Raw genomic sequence first — 20,172 nt, forward strand, 5'->3', positions numbered from 1 at the left:
AAGAACTCTCACAAATCAATAAAAAAAGACAGACCACCCAATTTTTAAAATAAGATATTCCTAAACCTAATGGCCAATAAGTTTATAAAAATAATATTCAATAGTATTAGGTAAGTGAAAATTAAAACCGCAATGAAATACCAACACATACCTACCAGAAAGTGTAAATTAAAGTCTGAAAAACCAAGGTTATAGGTAGAACTCTCATGCATTCTTTGAAGCAGTATAGACAGAAAGAACCATTTTGGAAAACCGGCAGTTTCTGATAAACATATAAATGCTCTGTTATTACACACCCAACAGAAACGAGTGCTTATACTCAGACAAGAGACTTGTACAAGAAATTTTAAGGAAGTGTTAGTCATAAAGGAAAAATCAGAAAAGTATAAATAACCCAAAATATTCATCAATAAGAGAATGGGTAAAAACAGTTATAGTGTACTCATACAATGGATTATTACCCAGCAACTGATGTGAACCAACTATCACTAATGTGCAACATGGATGACTCTTACAGACATAATGCTGAGTGAAGAAACTAAACATGGGAGAGTATATACTATTAAGCTCATTTATATGAAGTCAAAACCAGGCCAAAGCAATCTGGGTTATATTAGTTACCTTTTGGATGAAATATTGACTAGGGGGCAAAAGTGAGCTTTCTGGGGTGCTGCAAAGGTTCTGTATCTTGATCTGGGTGGTGTTTACACAGCTACATGCTTATGTAAAAGCTTGCCAGCTGTATACACTTATGTGAACACCTCAATAAAAAAAGGAACGATGGCTGGCACCGCGGCTCACTAGACTAATCCTCCACCTTGTGGCGCCAGCATACCGGGTTCTACTCCCGGTCGGGGCGCCGGATTCTGTCCCGGTTGCCCCTCTTCCAGGCCAGCTCTCTGCTGTGGCCCGGGAGTGCAGTGGAGGATGGCCCAAGTACTTGGGCCCTGCACCCCATGGGAGACCAGGAGAAGCACCTGGCTCCTGCCATCGGATCAGCACGCTGCGCCGGCCGCAGCGCGCCGGCCATGGCGGCCATTGGAGGGTCAACCAATGGCAAAGGAAGACCTTTCTCTCTGTCTCTCTCTCTCACTGTCCACTCTGCCTGTCAAAAAAAAAAAGGGGGGGGGGGGAATGAATAACTCTATCACCTGTTATTTGCTGCTCTTTGAACATCACAGTGACCATTTTTTTACAGCTCTTCCACTACTCTTACTGGTATGAATCTAGTGACTCTACAAGACCTTCTTTGAGCCATATTTTGAAATCCTCACACACAAAACTTCACAACCAGACCCTGGGCCCTTGCCACGTACCCACCAGAGGGTGTCCAGGAGTCTGCAGTCTCCCCTACCTGCTCCAGTTCTTCCTCAGCGTATTTTTGGCGGCTCCGCTCGTTCTCTGTCCCCTCCCGCAGCTCCTTCAGCCGCTGGGCTTCCTGCTTGGCCAGGTTGATCTCATCACGCAGCTTCTTCTCCAGATGGACCTTCTCCACCTCCACTGTCCGGTGCTCTTCCTGGGCCTTGTGCAGCCTGGGGGGGATGCAGGGAGCTGGAGGGGCAGGCAGCGGGGAGCCGGCCAACTCGCCATGACTCATGGCAGCAAGGAAGAGACTGAGAGCTCCAGTCCTCAGCATATATTCTGCTGCTCTGCTGACTGTCTGGCTCTGAGTCGGCTCAGGGCCAAGAGAAACCACACACACTACCCTAATTCTTATGTTGGCCATCATTTTGCTGCCAGTAATCAAGGCTGTGAGGCCAGGTTGCCAGACATCCGAATCCCTCCTCTAAAGTATCTCACACACTAAAATCATAGCAAGTACCAGGTAAAAGGTTTTTCACTTTTGTCCTCTTGACAGAGAATAATAAGACAGCATAACTATCAGCCTGGAAGAGATGTAGATATGAGGGCTGAGAAAAGGAAAGTAACTTAGCAGAGGAACCGATAACAGAATTCAAATACATGTCATTTCAACACCCATAATTATTCACCTTGCATCAAAGTACCTAGAAGGTTCAATAAAGGTAGCATATCCTATAAGCCAAAGATCCCTGGACAACTTAATGGTTGAGACATGGCTGAGGTGGTGGTAGGAGGGAGGCTGAAAGAAGATGAGAAAGAACTACTGAGATAGATCTCTCAGGCTCCTAAGTACCTACTCCCAAAAGTACAGAAAAGTGAAATTCAGGACGAAGAACCCCTGCCTATCCAAGCCCAAAGTTCCCATCCTAAGTGTCTTCCACAGTAAGTTCTCAAAGACATTAGTTATAAAGACAAGCTACCCTCGCGCCCAGCCACCCATGCCCTCCATTCACTGATAGAACCTTCCTTCTGAACAAGCCTCCTTCCTCCCTGCTTACCCCTACAAATCTGTCTACACTAACCCAGTCATTCATGCACCACGGTCTGTCGGGTGCCTACTCCATGCCACAGAAAACTGTCCCCAACACTGAGGCGATCAAGACCTCGTCCAACGAAGACCAGTAAACAGACAGTTGCATAGAGAGCACTGGATTCTATAACAGAGAGATGCGGTGTTGGCTAAGCCCAAAGGAATAACTGCTATCTGAAAAGACTCAGGGAACGGGAGGCCTGGGCTAGACCCAGAAGAAGGAGCAAAGTGCTAATGAATCCTTTTGGAAAAAATAAAGGACTTAGCTACTGTCAGGTCTTCCTACCCCAGCAGCAACAGACAAGTTACCAGGGAACTAAGAAAGGGGGGAGAAAGGATGACGAGGAAGGGGAGACATTCATGGTTAAGAGGAGACACAGAAAAGAAAGGATAGATCACAGAACAGGAAAGACCCACAGAGAAAAGCCTAGACCACTGAGTTGATTAAGAAATGAAACAAAATAGAAAGAAACAGAACTCAACCTTTAGTCAACTCAATCCAACTCCAGCGTTGTCAGTGGCTAAAGCCTCAAAAGATGTGGTGAGACAAGCAGGGAGGGGAATGGGAAACTTGCTGCTGACAAACGGCCTTGTTTTGGTACTTCGCCTCTGGAGAGAAAGGGAGTTGAATATCCTCCAGTGGAACACCAGGTGGCGCTACATACACAGCTTTAAAAAAACCACAGCCACTCCAGTGAAGCCCCTTTCTTGCCTCCATCTCCTCTGGCTGAATAGTCTCAATTGTACTCATCCACGATCCAATTGGACGAAACTGTACCATTACAGATCCAATCGTTTACTTAAATAGCATTCTCTTGGAAAGAAGTGTCTTCAGAGAAGCCAGTACTATGATATGCCTGTACTCTCCCTATAGAGAGGGCTTGTAAAGCAGAATCAAGCCAGCCCCACTTTCACAGTCCCAATAGAGTCTCGTACAAATGGAGATCCATTAACGCTGCTGATGAGGAAATGAGCACATAACTGCACAATCAAGCACTGCCCAGGAGAAACAATCAGTTCACGCCACAGCCTGATTGTAAGTCCTAACTCTAAGCAGCTGTGCAACTATGAAAGGGTTTTGCCTGTTTCTTCACAGTGAAATGGGAATCGGAATTACTGCCTGCCTCATAGAATTATGTTGAAACCCAATGAAATCCTAGCTGGAATGTACATGTAGCATTATATTTATTCATACAAAATAGCAAGAGCTCTTGTAAATAAAACTCAGTGGTGGCCGGCAGTACAGCAGAAGGGACAAGGGGGCATGTGGGCCCTGAACAGTCAGGAGGGTGTGTGTGCGGGTGCTCTAGCCTGTCTCGGGGATTGGCAAGGGATAATCTGTCTTTAAGTCTTCGGTGGTCATTTAGCTCTGGAGGCCTGGGGGAGTAGGGAGGCCAGGAGCTTAGTTTTATCCCCAAACTTGGAATGCCTCCTGCCTAGATTCTTTTGCCTTTGGAATGAAAACAGTACATGTTTTTCAGACAAATGAAGAATGGCGACAGCTCAGACAGCAGCAGTTAGCCCCTAGTTGGCAATGGGCCCAGGAACAAGGGGCCTAGCAGAGTAGCTAGGAATCAGCTTAGAGATCAAACCCCTCCCACCCCTAGAAGCCCAGTGCATGGAAATAAATCTGGCAAGGCCCAGCCTCGGCAAAGGCAGCACCCTGGGAGTGCTGAAATTCCTAGCTCACTACTGACGGACACGTGATTATCCTCCCTGAGCCTTCGTTTCCTCAGCCCTAAACCCGGGATAATGGTACCCACCTGAAAGGCTTGTGGCGATTAGCAGCACCGATGCATTTCAGTATATAACATTACCTGGCTCAGAGCCCACACCTGCTCATCTCCTGCCTCTCGACCCTTCCAGTCCTTAGCGTTCTTACCCCGTAGGCTGACAGTGAGTGTGTATTAAGTGTGTGCATACTGCTCCTTCCTATGGGTGAGTTGTGTTCCCTAGGAGCAGTGAATTCCCTACGATTGCACAGGTCTGGTTCCTCGATGTCAGGAGGAACACAGATTGATTCACTCAGTGACTGACTAGCACCCTTTTCCCGCAGCTAAATCCTCTGCCATAGTTTTATGGCATATTTTATCTCCACAGAATCCCAGACCATCAGAGCTAGAAGAGTCCTCCAAGGAGAGCTTGGGGTCTCCCAGCTCAGTCCCTTCACAGTACTGATGAGGAATTAAGTACTTGGAGGGAAAAGGACTTACCCCGCCATACAACAAGTCAATACACAGACGATTCAGACACTACACCAGAAAGAACCACAGGCAGAAGGATGAAAGGTTTGAGGGGTTTCAGTAAAGGACAATCATTGTTCCTGTTTGTATGGAAGGGAAGCAGTCCAGAGGCAGGACGAAGGGTAGAATGACCCCTAACAAGTCATCTGACCAAAGAGACTTACAACCTCTGACAGCAACACATTTCTCCCTTGAGGCTCAGAGGTAAGAAAGATAGATTTACAACCTTCATCCCAGGAAGAATAACTGCCCAGGGCAACAGGAATTGCCGGCACCTAGGATCCCAGTGGTTTTGGGAAGGTGGCAGCCTGGGTAGCTGTGTCAGCATGGTCACGGGGCCAAGCGGCCCACAACCCAGGCTTCCAAGAGCTGGCACCACCACGGCTGAGGAAAAGGGGCGGGGCCTTACCTTTCCTGAAGGTCGTGCAGACTCTGTTCAGCTCGATGTAGTCCCTCCAAATCCTTCATCATCTTCTTCATGTGTTCTTTGGAGTATCGGTTCTGGATATAGGCAAACCAGCAGCCGCCCACACCAATAACGATAGACACCACCAGCATGAAGTCCTTGAGGTGGTTGTGGCGAGTCACTGCCAGAGAGGGAGGGCATGGTGAGCGAGAATGCCCACTGCACATGAAGTCCTGCCTGAAGAGCACTCTTCCGCTCAAGAGGAATTCCGTTTTCTTCTTAGACACACACTTGTCATATACTATTACAGTAAGCTCTGCTGGTCAAGTCTAGTTTGGAAAGGATTGGAGGCCTTAGAGGAAGCTCATTAAATCATGCTTCCCTAAGATGCAGTGAAGAGGAGGAAACTAGCACTTTTTCAATACATCCCAAGGCATCCCTGGGCTGGGATGAGCCCATGTGCAACGGCTTCCATGCTACAGGGTAGGCAGTGCTAAGGTGCTACAGCAGGTAAAAGGGACTGGCTGGTATAAAGGGGATGCAGCAGTGTCACTGGAGCCTGCGGTCTGGCTGTAGGACTGAGCACACTGCAGGAGCTGCTCTTGTAGACTACTAGGTCCAAGCTCAGATCAGGTAAAGGTCTTGAAATCTCAGTCTATGGAGGGCATTTCTAGGATGTAACTCAATCCATAGACCAGGTAAAACAGGAGTAACATCAATAGATTGGTTTACATGAAGCATTAAACACATTGGGAACTTAGGGGCAGACCTAACTCCAGAGAATGCCTGGCAGCAACTTAGTGACGTTCACAGGCCAAGGCACCAATTGGTGTTTGAAGCAATGTCCAGCCTCCAAAATACAATTCAATGCCAAAGAAGGAACACTACGAAGATAAAAGCAAAAGACACATCTCAAGAACTTAGTCAAACAGGAGAGGAACAGTCCTGGAGCCTGCCATTGCACCTAGTCTACCAGATCTGGGGCCTGGAGACTTGAAAGGGACGTCATAAGAGCAGAGGCCTGCTGCTGCCTCTGTCTGGGTTGTGCTGTAGGCTCCAGGGAGCCACAGATGTGGGAACAAAGAACAAATGGGGGAGTTCAACCAGGGCTAATGACCCTCTGTGCACTGCAGGTTGCCCTCCTCCTCAAAGGACAAGGAAAGGACTAGCAAGATCCTACTGCCTGGTCAGGACATGTGGTTGACAGAGAACCAAAAAGATCCATTTCAAGCTACCAGATTGAGGGAATGTGTCACACTCCAGGAAAAGACACATGTTTCTAGAAATTGTGTGAAGCTAAGGTCCAGTTTGACAAAAAGAGCTATATAGTCATAGCCCCTTGGAGAGCCAACCAGCAGGTCATATGGATGGCATTACTTCCAACACTTGTAAGATTTCCAAGTGCGCATGCAGATTGGGCCCAGGTATTTCACTTAGTCCCTTATTCTATTTGTCAAGATCAATTTTGGATGGATTCAGCTTCATATCCTCATCCAGGTCATAACACTAAATACTGAATGACTGGGACCCTGGATAATACCTAACAGTTGCCCCTCCAAAGTGAGTACCCTCTGCATTTCTTCAATCTTTACGCTACTTGCATACACAGGCATCCACTCCCTCATCCCCCTGCCTTACCAAGCACACAACTGAAGCCCAGATACACTGCTTCACAGCCCATGAGCTACCAAGCTCAGCAGGAAGAACATGAGTCTAAGTCTGGTTGCTTCACTCTTTATGGTTTCTGGTGCTCATCATTTGCCTACATGCCAGTGCCCAGCACAGCATCAACCAGCAGCACACAGAACACACTCGATATATCTTTGTGTGCTTGAGTCTTTACTGATTTGCTTCAAGCATGATAATCCACATAAGAAGGAAAGTGAAATAGAGCAAACATAAAATGTACTAGGCATTTGTAATCATTTCTAATCCTCATGACTCTAAGAGAACATTAGAATTTCTATTTTAAAGACAATGAAACTGAAGCTCCATAAGGGACAGTGATATGCTGGAGTTCATAAACAGTGACAGAGTTGGGTGCAAATCCAGATTTGCCTGAATGCACTGTCTTTCCATTATACCACACTTCCTCATTACAACTTTCATACTCATGCAGCAAGTGTTAATTCTGCTTTGTTACATGCAAACATCTCTCACCAGAAGGGAGTCTGTCTATACTGCCTTGATCTAGTTTGAGTGTGACTCTAAGAATTACAAACCCTGAGTTTTCTCAAAAACATTCAGGGAACTGACTATGCCATTGCCAACAGGGCAGTCAAGACCCAAAGGCCAAATGGCCAGGCCTTTAAGGTTAAACATAGGACCTCAAGTAGAGAAACTTGTACCATCAAAGGCAGCATCCTGCACTAAGCATTAGGGAAGTCTGGGTTCTATGTTTGCCTCTGCTTCAATCTGTTGTGAAGTTCACTTCCCCTATCTGGACCTCAACTTCTTCCACTGTAAAGTACATCATCACATAATTACTAAAGTGATCAAATGCAATGTAGAAGTGATTTGAGATGCCTTAGAAATACTGAGATGGACATATCTAAGAGGTGATTAACGGTGTGGATACAGAGTTTGAGGAAGAGGAAGGAGCTGGAGAAGCAGACATTAAGAATTGGCAGGCCCCTTCAGTGGAGAAAATAGGCAAATTAAGAATCTAGTCTATGTCTTACAAACAATGAAATCCTACCCATGATAATCCTATTCTCATCCTTCAACTCCCACTACCTTCCCAGCCTACCAAAGTCCACAGAGATCTTTCCATGTCTTTTCTTCTGAGTTATGATTCCCTGATCAACCCATTCTCTGGAGCCATAAACACTGGCCATCTCTTCTGTCTCAGGGACTGCTTTGTATATGTTTCAACTTCCTTGACAGTCACCTTCTAGTAGTCTGCCAGTTCCTCAGGGCCAGGACACAGACTTATTATCTCTGTAGCCCCAAACTTAGCACAAGGCCTAACCAGAGTAGGTACTTAGCAAAGGAGAAAAAAAGAAATAATGAAGGGAAGTTTTAACAGGAAAGGGGAGAACAATGCCAACTGTATATAGAGAATAAATATCTGTCCCTGGGACAAGATTATATGCCCAGCTGAAGTGCAGAGCCCTTACACAAATTCGGCCCTCAGAATATACTTCCTATTCAGTTAATACAGCCAGGGCAGTGACCGCAGATGCTTTTGGGAAAGCAGATGTGGCTGGCTAGGTGAACAGAGCTAACCCAGGGAAGCTGGCTGGGAGTGAGAGGATGGCAGAATCCCCCATCTGAGTGCTACAAATAAATTTTAGCAAAATCAGGTTGTTAACAGCATCAGGCCTAAGGCAGAGGAGGTAGATGTAAATAAATGAAACGCTGATATGTTTATAGAGTCAAGGTAATAAGGAGAATTTTCAGGGTACCATTTAACACTGAGAAGGAGAATCTCTACTCATTATAGCCTTCTTGAATCCCCTTCCCTAATCAATTCTCTCCATCCTCTCAACTGCCCATAATATCCTGTCAGGTACAGACAGATACTTATTCTTCACTGCCAAAATATGTGTTAGGAATTCCTTTTGTCCTTTATGCTGTCTTTTGTTCAGAGGTATCTGTTTAACCTGTAAAGACCACTCCTGGCCCTCTTTCTTCTAGTCATGGCCCAGTAGATGCTTTAGCTACCTCAACTGCCAACAGGCACAATATAGGCAGAAATTCCCTCCAAAACCAAGCGGGGCCAGATTCTTCTCCCAATTCCCCTCATTCCTGCAGTCTGGAGAGGCCCAGCCTCCTCTGTGTAACTTCTAGCATTTGTATCCTGGTTACTCCCCTCCTCCTTCCTGGGTCTTAAAGCTGAGTGCTGACAACAGATGAACAAAGCTTGTCTGCCCTCAAGGAGCTTCCAGTCCAAGGGTAAAAGAGTAGAAAACAGACCTCTTATAAAGAAAGGAGGAACAGGGACCAGCACTGTAGTAGCAGGTTAAAGTCCTGGCCTGCTGCACCAGCATCCCATATGGGCGCCGGTTCGAGTCCCAGCTGTTCCACTTCTGATCCAGTTCTCTGCTATGGCCTGGGAAAGCAGTAGAAGATGGTTCAAGTCCTTGGGTCCTGCACCCACGTGGGCAACCTGGAAGAAGCTCCTAGCTCCTGGCTGTTGCGGCCATTTGGGGAGTGAACCAGTGGATGGAAGACCTCGCTCTCTCTCTCTCTCTCTGGCTCTACCTCTCTCTGTAACGTTGTCTTTCAAATAAACAAAATAAGTCTTAAAAAACAATAAAAAAGAAAGGAGGAACAAAGGGCTGTGTGCTCCCAGAGGGGATGAAGAGGCACAAGTTCAGCATGACTGAGAAGAGGCTGGGAAGCATCCTGGAAAAGGCTTGCAGGGGAAGCAGGAGCATCACAGGAGACACAGGAAGTAAGGATTCAGCCCCAGGGAGCACAGCAAGGCTGCCCAGAGACAGCCACGCCCCATCACTGGGGACTTTTTTCCTATTGTCTGAGCCACTGAAGAAGGAAGATGATACATAGCCTTGTCTTTTCCTCTCCACAGTTGCCCCCAATTCCAACAATTACCCAGCAGGCCTTTCTGCACTCTTCTCAATACTCATGCTTAAAGAACAAAGGGCACAGTAGTCTCCAGCACTGCACTAAGACACAGTAAAAATAGTAATGACCATTTATTCAGGGTGAATTGGGGCACAGAGAACCTTAGGAATGTGCCCAAGGTCACAAAACTGCTAAGTGAAAGAGCCAGCCTGCTTCACTGCAAAGCTAGAACTCTTTGTATCTTGTTTCCTCTAACAGAACCATCAGGTGGCCTAAGAAGGAGCACTGAAGAACAAGTTAAAGACCTGGGTTAGTCATGGCTTTGCCACTTAAAAGCTGAATGGCCTCTGAAAACTTACCTCATCTCTCTGAGCCTCAGTCTTTCTGAGAAATCATCTGTAAAGGAGGCAAAGTCCCCTCAATGAATGATCTGCTACCCTGGCAGGTCACCAGCTCAGGCCTCCAACTGACACCACCTGTCACAGGGCCTTCGTTTCTCAGAGCGCACCCAACACCTGATGCTGTCTGGAGACGCCCAGATGGGCCCACAAGCCTAGAGCTACCTCTGCAGGGTGCAAAAGATGCAAACGGCCATGTGCTGTTCTGTGGTCACATGAAGAGAACTGAGCACACTTTTTACGGTCACAAAATAGACCCTGGGGTGGCCCTGTGCTGAGCCATCTGATCCCCCCCTCCCCAACCTCCTTCTGTGGACAAACACATCTATTTCTTCAGCAGACTCTCTTGGCTACTGCATGACAAACCTTTGATTTAATATTTGTCAAGTCTCACATCAATGGCAGGATTGTTGCTAAGTCTGGGCAAGGTGGCCATGGCTGGCAACTATAACTGGCCTAGGTTCTCTGGAGCATTTGTCTGTTACTTGATATATGGTGAGGCCTGAGCATCTGTGTCCACCTAGCATAAGAACTCATCCTAGGTTCAAAACACAGGTCACAGCCAGCACAGGCCATCATTCTAAGTCCTAGGGACTTAGACAGGGAACAGCACTGAAATAGATACTTTAGTCCATACTCAGAGGGGAAAACTGAGTCTAGAGGGACATAGCTCAAAGGACTCTTTGCAAGTACCCTCTACCTCCCTTAGGTCAAATCACATGTAGTCTATAAGCTATAAGAAATGATCTCCCGTACCCAGTACCACAGACCCAGGACTCTGGTTTTTTCCAGATAAAATACTTGCCTGGTTTAACCTGCAGTTTCTAATGCACTCTTTCAGATATGGTAAATCCCACTTTGATATCAGACACACAACAACCTGACAATACATCTTTCGAAGGCTAAGGAAGACTCAGATCTCTAATGATATCTCCTTGCTGGAGAGGGGCAGAGCTGAGCCTTTGCTGCAGCAGCCTGGCTTTCACTGCTGAGCATAATTCTTCAGGTGCAAGAACTTGCTGGTAGACACAAAGAGGGGTGTAAGCTGTTGATGAGGAGAATTTAATAAGACACTTTCCATTTGTCACAGTGAATGGCTCAATCACCCTCCCCATAAAGCTTCTTAGACTCCAACAAAACCCCTCTCTACTTTGTGCTCCCAGTTGAAGTCTTTTTTTTTTTTTTTTAAGATTTATTTATTTATTTGAAAGGCACAGTTACAGAAAGAGAGACAGAGAGATCTTCCATCTACTGGTCCACTCCCTAAATGGCCACAATGACTGGAGCAAGGCTAATCTGAAGCCAGGAGTCAGGAGCTTCTTCCAGGTCTCCCACATGGGTGCAGGGGCCCAAGTACTTGGGTCATCTTCCATTGCTTCCTCAGGCACATTATTAGCAGGGAGCTGGATCAGAAGTAGAGTAGTTGGGACTCAAACCAATACTCATATGGGATGCTGACACTGAGGCAGCAGGTTTACCCACTACACCACAACGCCAGCCCCCCAAGTGAACTCTTGAGAGTCTCACATAATAGCTATAATACTTACTACTATATTTGTTGACCATTTACTCTGTTCAATTTCCAGGGAACATTTTTTCTGCCAACGGCCATTTGGATACTTAGAACATCATTTGCAGGCCATATAAAATTATCAACTCAAAAATTAGCCTGCTATAGACTTATTAAATTTTGAGTCCCACCTGCAGTTGCCTTGGCAGAGCCAGACCAAATGATTTTGCAGGTGTTACACAGCCCCTGGGCTGGATGTTTCCCATCTGTGAACAGACAGAACATCTCAAATGCAGGTACCCTGTCCTTTATAAAGTTATACAGTAGTGCTCAGTAAATGAAACCAAGTGAAAGGTCATTGCTCAGTAAAGAGGGTGGGCCTTACATAAAGTATAGAGCCATTCACTGTGACATTTATTCAAAATTAACCAAAGAATGGTGGGCAATGTGCTTTATACCTCCAATCCACCCAGCCCCCTTTCAAAAGATACCAAGGATGGAAATAGCCCTCTCCCAGGTTGTTCTGTTTCACACTTTTAAAAGGTACAGATTCACCTGTGGAGTCATCCTGGGCATTCCACAAGCTACACGCACAGACAGGAAATGTGCTGCCTCTGACACTGGCTGCCAGCAATTTCTATAGACTGGCTCCTGGCTCTCTCATACTCTGCTGCTGGCATCCATGAATAAAGTTCAGCTGCTCCCAATTGGCCCTAAAAGTCTGTTTGGTCAAAGCTAATTTTCTAAGGAATATAATTACTTTTGTTCCCTCCTGGTTCACTTATAATAGGAAAAAAGATGGTAAGGTCAGTCATTCTCATTATGTAGATCTGCAGGGACTGAATCACCTAATTCTTTCAATTAACCCTGGTTAAAGAAACCACCCTTTCTTAGGCCTGGTATGTCTCTATTGTTTCAGTCCACTTAGCTTTCCTAGCTCACCCAAAGATACAAAGATGTTCAGTAATCAGTTCATATTGTATACTCATGCCTGCAGTGAGAACAGGTAACAGCTAAACGGCAGTCGCCCTTTAGAGGTTACTTGCTACTTCTGAGCATACCCTTTATATTTTAGCCTTTACTTTTGTTCAGGCTGTTTCCTCCATCTAGAACATCCTCTTCTACTACCTCCATGGTAAAGCTCTCCCACTTTCACAGGTAGAGCTCACATGCCACCTCCCCTAGAAGAAGCCTTTTCCACTCCTCCTCTGAGCCTTCAAAGCACTGTGTCCTATCCGAGAACACTTGTTTTATCCCTTTAAGATACAATCTGATTCCTTATAGACAGAATTTGATTCATTCATATCTTTCTACAGGGCCCAGCACAGTACTGGCACAAAGTTGATACTTCTTCAGATACTTAATAAATGGACATTGATATACAGCTGGACTAAAATACAAAACTAGTTCATACATCAGTCCCAATGGAAACAGTAGAGGCACTGCCTTGCAGGAGTGCCTAGGAGCCCCCAGGACCTCAGCCAGCCATTCCAACAGGTTTGAGTTCTATGGCGCAGCAAAGCCTTTCTCCACACAGGACTCACAGAGAGGAGGCCCGAAGAGCACTGTATCCAGGGCCTTCAACTGCAGCTTCTGTCGATGACTCCGGTCTGTCATCTTTAGCACAGTCCCTGTCATGGTGGTGTTGGTTACAGCTAACCTGTTGAGGCAAAGAGTAGGGGATCAGAAAGCCAGCAAAGTCAGGAAACCCATCTCCTCTAGGAGCAATTTCAGGGTAATTGCTCCCCTTCACATTCTTGAACACAATCTATACTGTGGTGTCTCAACAGGGAGAATGGGGGGACACAAAACATTTATCAAGAACTGGACAACCCTCTCATTGCATTTCCACCACGGAAGTGCACTGTCCTCCAATGATAACCCACCTACGACCAGTCTCAGACCCAACTGTATATTTTCTGCCATGCTTCTCCTTCCAGGGGTTTTAGTCCCTACATATCTGTCCCCACCTCTCAACACTTGTAAAGGCATCCTCCTGACAAGCCCAGGTCAGAATATCATGCGGTGAGACCCAGTGACTCTGCAGACGTCTGAATTAGCCTAAACCTAACCCACTATCATTATATATAAAAACCTGTTGATGACAAGCTGAATTAGTCCTGTTAGCATGTATTTGAGTCACTGCAATACAATTTACTCCCAATAAGATTACTGTAATTTTGTATGACCTTCAACCACACTGTCAATGGTAACTTCAATGAGAGAGCCTGCAAACAAGAAAATGACCTAGGAAAAAATGACTTTTTTTCCTCTTCTGTTGGAACACAGTGAGTACATGAGGAGGTGAGTACAAGATAAGTAAGGTTGAAAACCTCTCATCTGAGCCCCAAAGTGAGCACGTAATGCTATACTACTCTGTGAGGTTAGGGCTTCTTTCTGATGCATTGTTTTGTTTTCCCAGCTAAAAAGGCAGCATCTGACATCACACAGTGTGGTTTTTACTCTCGTCTGAGCAGACAGGAACAGCTACTTTCTTCTCTGACCTTGGAAGGCAAACAGATCTACCCACAAGCCAGGCAGTGAGGCACTGTGATTGGGGGTCAGGAGATACGGTTTCTCATCCTAATTCTACCGCTGACTCACTTGTCTGATCATACACTGCTTGCTCCTTCCCCTAGGACCTCAGTTTCCTTCTGCATAAACTGATATAAAATCAGATGCCTTGCACGAGCCTGGAACGTCGTGGGGATCCTCTTTGCAGCACTTCCGCCAGGTGTGCTGGACATTGATCAAAACAAACAGCACCATGTTTTCTACAGCTGAAGACACCTCTAAATGGGAATGCTCTCTACTTGTAAGCAATGAGAGAAATGGGGGAAGGAGCTGGCATTTACTAAGCAACTCCTGGGTATCAGGCACTGTTCTGGCACTTTACAGATAGTATCTCATTTAGTCTTCACAGCAACCTTAAGAACTCAGTTCTTAACTCTGTTATTAGCTCCAATTTATAGATAAGACACCTGAGACTTAGAGGAGAGTAACTTGCCCACAGTTACACAAAAATAAGTGGTAATGCCAGGGGATGAATTCAAATCTGCTGGATTCTTCCCATGATGCCATGCTGGTAGTGATGAGCCTAGAACCACTCCCATTCTATACCATACACTGAAAGCTCCATGCTTCCTGCTGTCACTAAAGTGCCAGAGCTTGGTATTTTTCTACTCTGTGCTCAGCCTGGTTGTAGCTGGTCTTGGCTCTAATCTTAGGCACAGGAGGGCTAACTGAAACCATGACCTAAGAACTGACTTCCTATGCCTTGCAATTTAAATCCAGGCTACAGCCATTCCTCATGATGAAATGACCCAAGACTACTACTATTCCCATGAGTAGCAAGAAAGAAACTTAACTCCTGGAGATTCATGGTCAATGATGTATTCAGTCATCCGTTCTTAGCTTTCAGGGCCCAGCAGAGCCTGGCACATACATGGTAAGTGCTTTGGGAAGTTTTGTTAAGTAGAACTAAACTGAAAACTGAGAGGGAGCCTATCTTCAACCACATGATACAAGAGAAAGATGCAGTGAAAGTTGCACTTAGAACAAGGAAGACCTGGGTTCAAATCCCAGCTGGACTACTTATCAGCTGGACAAATTATAAACTACTTGAGAGTCAGTTTGTTCATCTAAAAGCTGGAGTAGTAACTCCTTCCTCCCAGAATTGTGAGACTCAACAGAAATAATAGATAGGAAAGCACTCTATAAACACTAAAATTATCACTCTTCCAGAGTAGAAAGAAGCTATGAAGAGGAGGCTACAGGCAGCAGAGGAGAGAACAGCCAGCTCAGCTAGGCCTGGACAGCAGTGCCCAGGAGCTCTGTGGCTGCAAACTCAATGTGTGGGCCTTCCAACTGCTTCACCTTCCTGATCTCCTTCACCGAAGCTCATAACCAGGTGTACCTACATAATAAGATGGCAGACTGTACATAGTCAGCACTTATCAGACAGCAAGCCCTTTGAGGGCAGGGGTAGGTTGTTGTCAACAATATCCCCAGCACGAGTGCAGGGAACCGGTAAGTATAAGTGAGAGAATAAGTAAATGGATTAACGACTGAGTGACATACAAAAGTAAGTTGAAATAGTAAAAAGTCCAAGCCATAGTCCTCCACTCCCTCCCTACTCCAAACCCCAAGTCCTAGAATAGTGTGCCTATGTAGAAAGCCTGTTGGAGGAGTCATCTGAGACAAGGTCAGGGCCAATGGCAGTCAGCCCCCACATCTGCACCATTTGCATTAGAGTAGATAAATTGTACATATAGCACAGAGAAAACTAAAACAGACCTGAGACTCCAGGGTGATAAAAGAGACAGTTTCCAGAGAAACAGGAAAAGAAAACAGGTTTTGAAATCTACCCAGATCTAGAGTCAAATCACAGTTTTTACCCTAACTAGCCACGTTTGTGACCTTGAAAAGTTACTAAACCAGTTTCATCATTTAAATATAATACCACCTTATAGGATTGGTGTAATAATTAAATGAGACACTTTATTTAAAGTGTTAAACAGAATGTCTGGCAGATATTAAGCACTCAATAACTGGCAGCTATCATACTATTACAAGGATTGATAAGAGTATTAAATAAGACAATGGATGCAAAGTGCCCGTCATGCTTTACAGCAAGTATAGAATAGATGTGAAAAGAGAAGAGGTCTAGAGACTCTATCATGAAAAGGATGGAATCTCAGTTAACTGGCAGAGCAACCTGAAGTCAGGTCTACCCCATCCCATTTCTTGTACCTTCCAGTAAGAAAAATCTAGTCCCCTACTGACCTGGGCATGGCATGGCCACTCAGCTGCAGCTTCCGGAAAGTCTCCTCATACTGAGGCAGCTCCACATATGTGATCAGCCACTGCACCACCTCATCCACGGTCCAGTTATACACTGTGGAAAGAGACAAGCACAGTCATGACTCCAGAATGTCAAGTACTGCTTGCACTTACTGTTATGGTTATATGATCTTAACATTTACCACATATGTTTGTATGTTTAACATATCTTTCCCTCACAAAATCCTAAACATGAAAGGAGTAAATATTATATGACTATTTATATAAAACCCTAAAAGAGATAAGTCTATACTGACAGAAAGCAGACCAATGGTTGACCAGATTGACTGGGAAAAAGTGCAAAGAAATGTTTTAGGGTGATGGAAATATGCTATATCTTAAATATGGTAGTGGTTACAAAAATAACAACATGTGTCAAAATTAATCAAACTGTACATTTAAAGAAAATTTATTTAAAATTTTTTTCATTATAAATGTAACCAGGATTGCAAACCATCATCCACCCACCCAGCTATCCAACTAAGCATTCATCAAGGGTTCACCCAGGGCCAAGCCATAGAAAATTAGTTCCCAACCCAGTGGACGGGATCAAAACCTAAATAACATCAATAAAACACTGACTCTAACCAAGAAACATACATAGAGCACAAAGGAGAAAGGGAATAACTGCCTAGGAGTTCAGGGATAGTCTCAGAGAAAGTAATAAATTGCAACATAAATTATTAGAAGAACCTCACCTGAACTATTTCATAGCTGTACAGCAAGAAAGTACTCAATATTCAATGAAGACAGGTTAAAAAAAAAAAGATGTAAAAATTCAACGTGTCTAGAGAATAGAATTAAGGAAGGCAGTAGCAGAAGGATGTTGAAGCCAAGTCTTGACTTCACCATGCTAAAACAGCTACCATCGTTGTTCTGTGAAGAGCAGCCCTGGGTTGCTCCTGCAAGTTAAATGAGGTCCAGCCCTTTGAGAGGGAAAATATATAGACTTTTCCTCTTCTCCTATTTTTTGTGTACTTGGTATAGAACATGTTGGGCACATTGCATCCATTCTTTTATTTAGTATTGCTATTCAGAGTTGTACATGTTCAAGCAGTAGCAGCCAGTAGCCACAAGTGGCTATTTCAATATAAATTTACTAAGATTAAGTTAAATGAAAAATTCAGTTCCTTAATAGCACTAGCCATAGTTCAAATGCCCAATAGCTGGATGTAGCTAGCAGTTACCATATTGAACAACATAAATTATAAAATATTTCCATCACTGTAGAAAGTCCTATCAGCACTGGCCAAAATAATTTATTAAAATAATGTCTTGATTTTATATTTTTATTTTGAAGATAAGCCAAAAGTAAAAATGTATATTCTGGATCTTCAAGACATATAAGATCAACACTGTCAACTTCAGTGTCCACATTGTATTTGTGTTGATAAATGTGTTACAAAATAGTTATGACAGAACATAGCTGCTGATAATTTTAGGACATAATGTACTACATACAAATAATTTATCTTGAATTTAGACATTTTAATACAAAAGAATTCAGAGAACAAAATACACAAAATATATTCTCATAATTGCAATTCAAATTTTCAAGACAGATGTTACCTTCTTAAAGATATAAACCTCCAAGAACTACCCCAACTGATGCATCCCCAGGGAGACTGTCACATTACATGATCATCTATTAAGGCCTATCTTATAGCACTATAATGGGCATGGCTGATTTTTGCCACTAAGCATCCATTGCCCCTTTTGGTGGCAACAGTCCTCTGAATTCAGATCAGGGAAACCACCTCTCCCTTGTTCTCAGTTAATGTGCTTCAGACAAAGTTAAATCAATCTCTAGGGGCAGAGTATATAACCCAAGCTAAGCCAATCAGTATATTACATCCTCCTGCCCACGGTGCTTGAGTCAGGGCTTAGCACATAACCCAAGTCAAGGCTGAAGAAACTGCATTTTTCAGGATTTTTGTTTGACTCATATGAGATATGCTCTCCCAACACACTGGTGCCTGGAATGAAATGATCTTGAACTGTAATATAGTATAATAATTATAACACTATTAATAGAAGCCATCACTTACATAGCACTTATTGCCTGATATTACTGCTTCAAGCAACTCACATATATTAACTCACTAATCTTTACCACAACCACATGAAATAGAGATCTAATTTTATCTTCATTTTAAAGATAAAGAAACTGAGGCATAGAAAGGTTATATAACTTCCCCAAAGTTACCCAAGATTTTGTCTCGGGTAATCTGGCTCTGTAGCCCATGTTCTGGGGGTATATATGCTCTTCTCAACATTGTTGAAGCCTTCATTTAGAGGCAAAGCTAGGCCAAGAAATGGATCTAGATGACATCATTTAAGCCTCGAGTCAGGTCACACCTGTACCCAGCCCTATTTATAGATATTTCAGTTTTGTGCACACAAATTTTCCCTTTTGCTTATTTCAGATTGAGGGGATTTTCTGCCATAACAAGAACCATTCTAACTTGAAACACTCACAGAGTGATCATTTGCAACATGGTAAATCACATCAGCACATGTCACTATCACAAACAATCCTTTTCTTTTTTTTTTTTTTTGGCAGGCAGAGTGGACAGTGAGAGAGAGAGACAGAAAGAAAGGTCTTCCTTTGCCATTAGCTCACCTTCCAATGGCTGCCACAGCCAGCGCGCTGCTGCCGGCACATTGCGCTGATCCGAAGCCAGGAGCCAGGTGCCTCTCCTGGTCTCCCATGGGGTGCAGGGCCCAAGGACTTGGGCCATCCTCCACTGCACTCCCGGGCCATAGCAGAGAGCTGGCCTGGAAGAGGGGCAACCGGGACAGAATCCGGCACCCCAACCGGGACTAGAACCTGGTGTGCCGGCACCACAAGGCAGAGGATTAGCCTATTGAGCCACGGCACCGGCCGACAAACAATCCTTTTAAATAACTTTAAATTTATGTGATGATTAGACATGCAGAAAGCAAGTTTACCTCTATAATTTACAGAAAGTATTATAAAGGAATAGATGTGAACTTAATACACAGGGAATACGTTTCAGACAAATGAAGGTCAAACGAGATCATGACGTATTGGACAAGTCAAAATTTCACAATAGCTTAAATAGAGAAAAATAACGAGAGGAATGAGTCGCCTGATGGTATCCAGTAATGCAGATATGCTGGTATCTAATACAGATATGCAGCCTGAAAGCAATTCAGTATCAGCTGAAAAGTATTTTATTGGATTTGAAGTTTATTTCTATTTAAAGTATAAATTTGTTTTTGTTTATATTTGTACACAGATTTTATATAGCAACTTAAATCTCAATTTTATGTTTGTGCATATTTAAATAACTCATAAAAATAATTTAAGTCAGCACTGCAGGTCCAAGATAAATTATTTCCCTTAAAAGGAATTCCTACATTCCTCAAGGTTGAAAACCACTGCTATGAACAACAAGAAGCCAGAAAAGTTTTGAAGCACAATGAGAGGAGTTGAGATTCATCCCTCTCCTCTCTAAAGAGCCATACCTTTACCAAAAATTGACTTTCATCAGAATGCTATCATACTGAAGGTATGGGTCACATCCTCTTCATTTGTGTTTATCTACTGTTTCTAAAATAAGAGTTTCATACATAGTGACATCAATAAGAATTTACTCAAAAATGACAACTCTAAATGAGGAGTCACAGAAATGTTCTTATTGTGGCCTCCAAACAATAAAAATCTCCTTTGAAAAATAGGTAGCCCATGTGGACAAATCCTATAACGCTTGTCAGAAAAACAGCATTCTCTGGTAGGCATACTTCACATCTTACGTTGCTTCTGTCACTCTCACATAAGCTAAAGAAGTTAGAAAATTGGGACCATTCCTTTCATTCTCCTCCTT

General features: G+C 44.1%; 1 protein-coding gene across 11 annotated transcripts in view; it reads right to left on the reverse strand.

Annotated features, from left to right (window-relative positions):
* STIM1 (stromal interaction molecule 1) overlaps positions 1-20,172 on the reverse strand; it is a 248,022-nt gene that overhangs the window by 25,015 nt on the left and 202,835 nt on the right. For all 11 annotated transcript variants that reach the window (XM_070074525.1, XM_070074547.1, XM_070074522.1 and 8 more), the window contains 4 exons: positions 16,265-16,376; positions 13,024-13,139; positions 5,045-5,222; positions 1,355-1,532 (listed from right to left, as the gene is read on the reverse strand). In XM_070074525.1, the coding sequence (XP_069930626.1) occupies positions 1,355-1,532; positions 5,045-5,222; positions 13,024-13,139; positions 16,265-16,376 (584 nt within the window). The remainder of the gene's footprint in view (positions 1-1,354; positions 1,533-5,044; positions 5,223-13,023; positions 13,140-16,264; positions 16,377-20,172) is intronic.

Source organism: Oryctolagus cuniculus, chromosome 1, assembly GCF_964237555.1.
Source record: "Oryctolagus cuniculus chromosome 1, mOryCun1.1, whole genome shotgun sequence".
NCBI classification, from domain to species: domain Eukaryota; kingdom Metazoa; phylum Chordata; class Mammalia; order Lagomorpha; family Leporidae; genus Oryctolagus; species Oryctolagus cuniculus.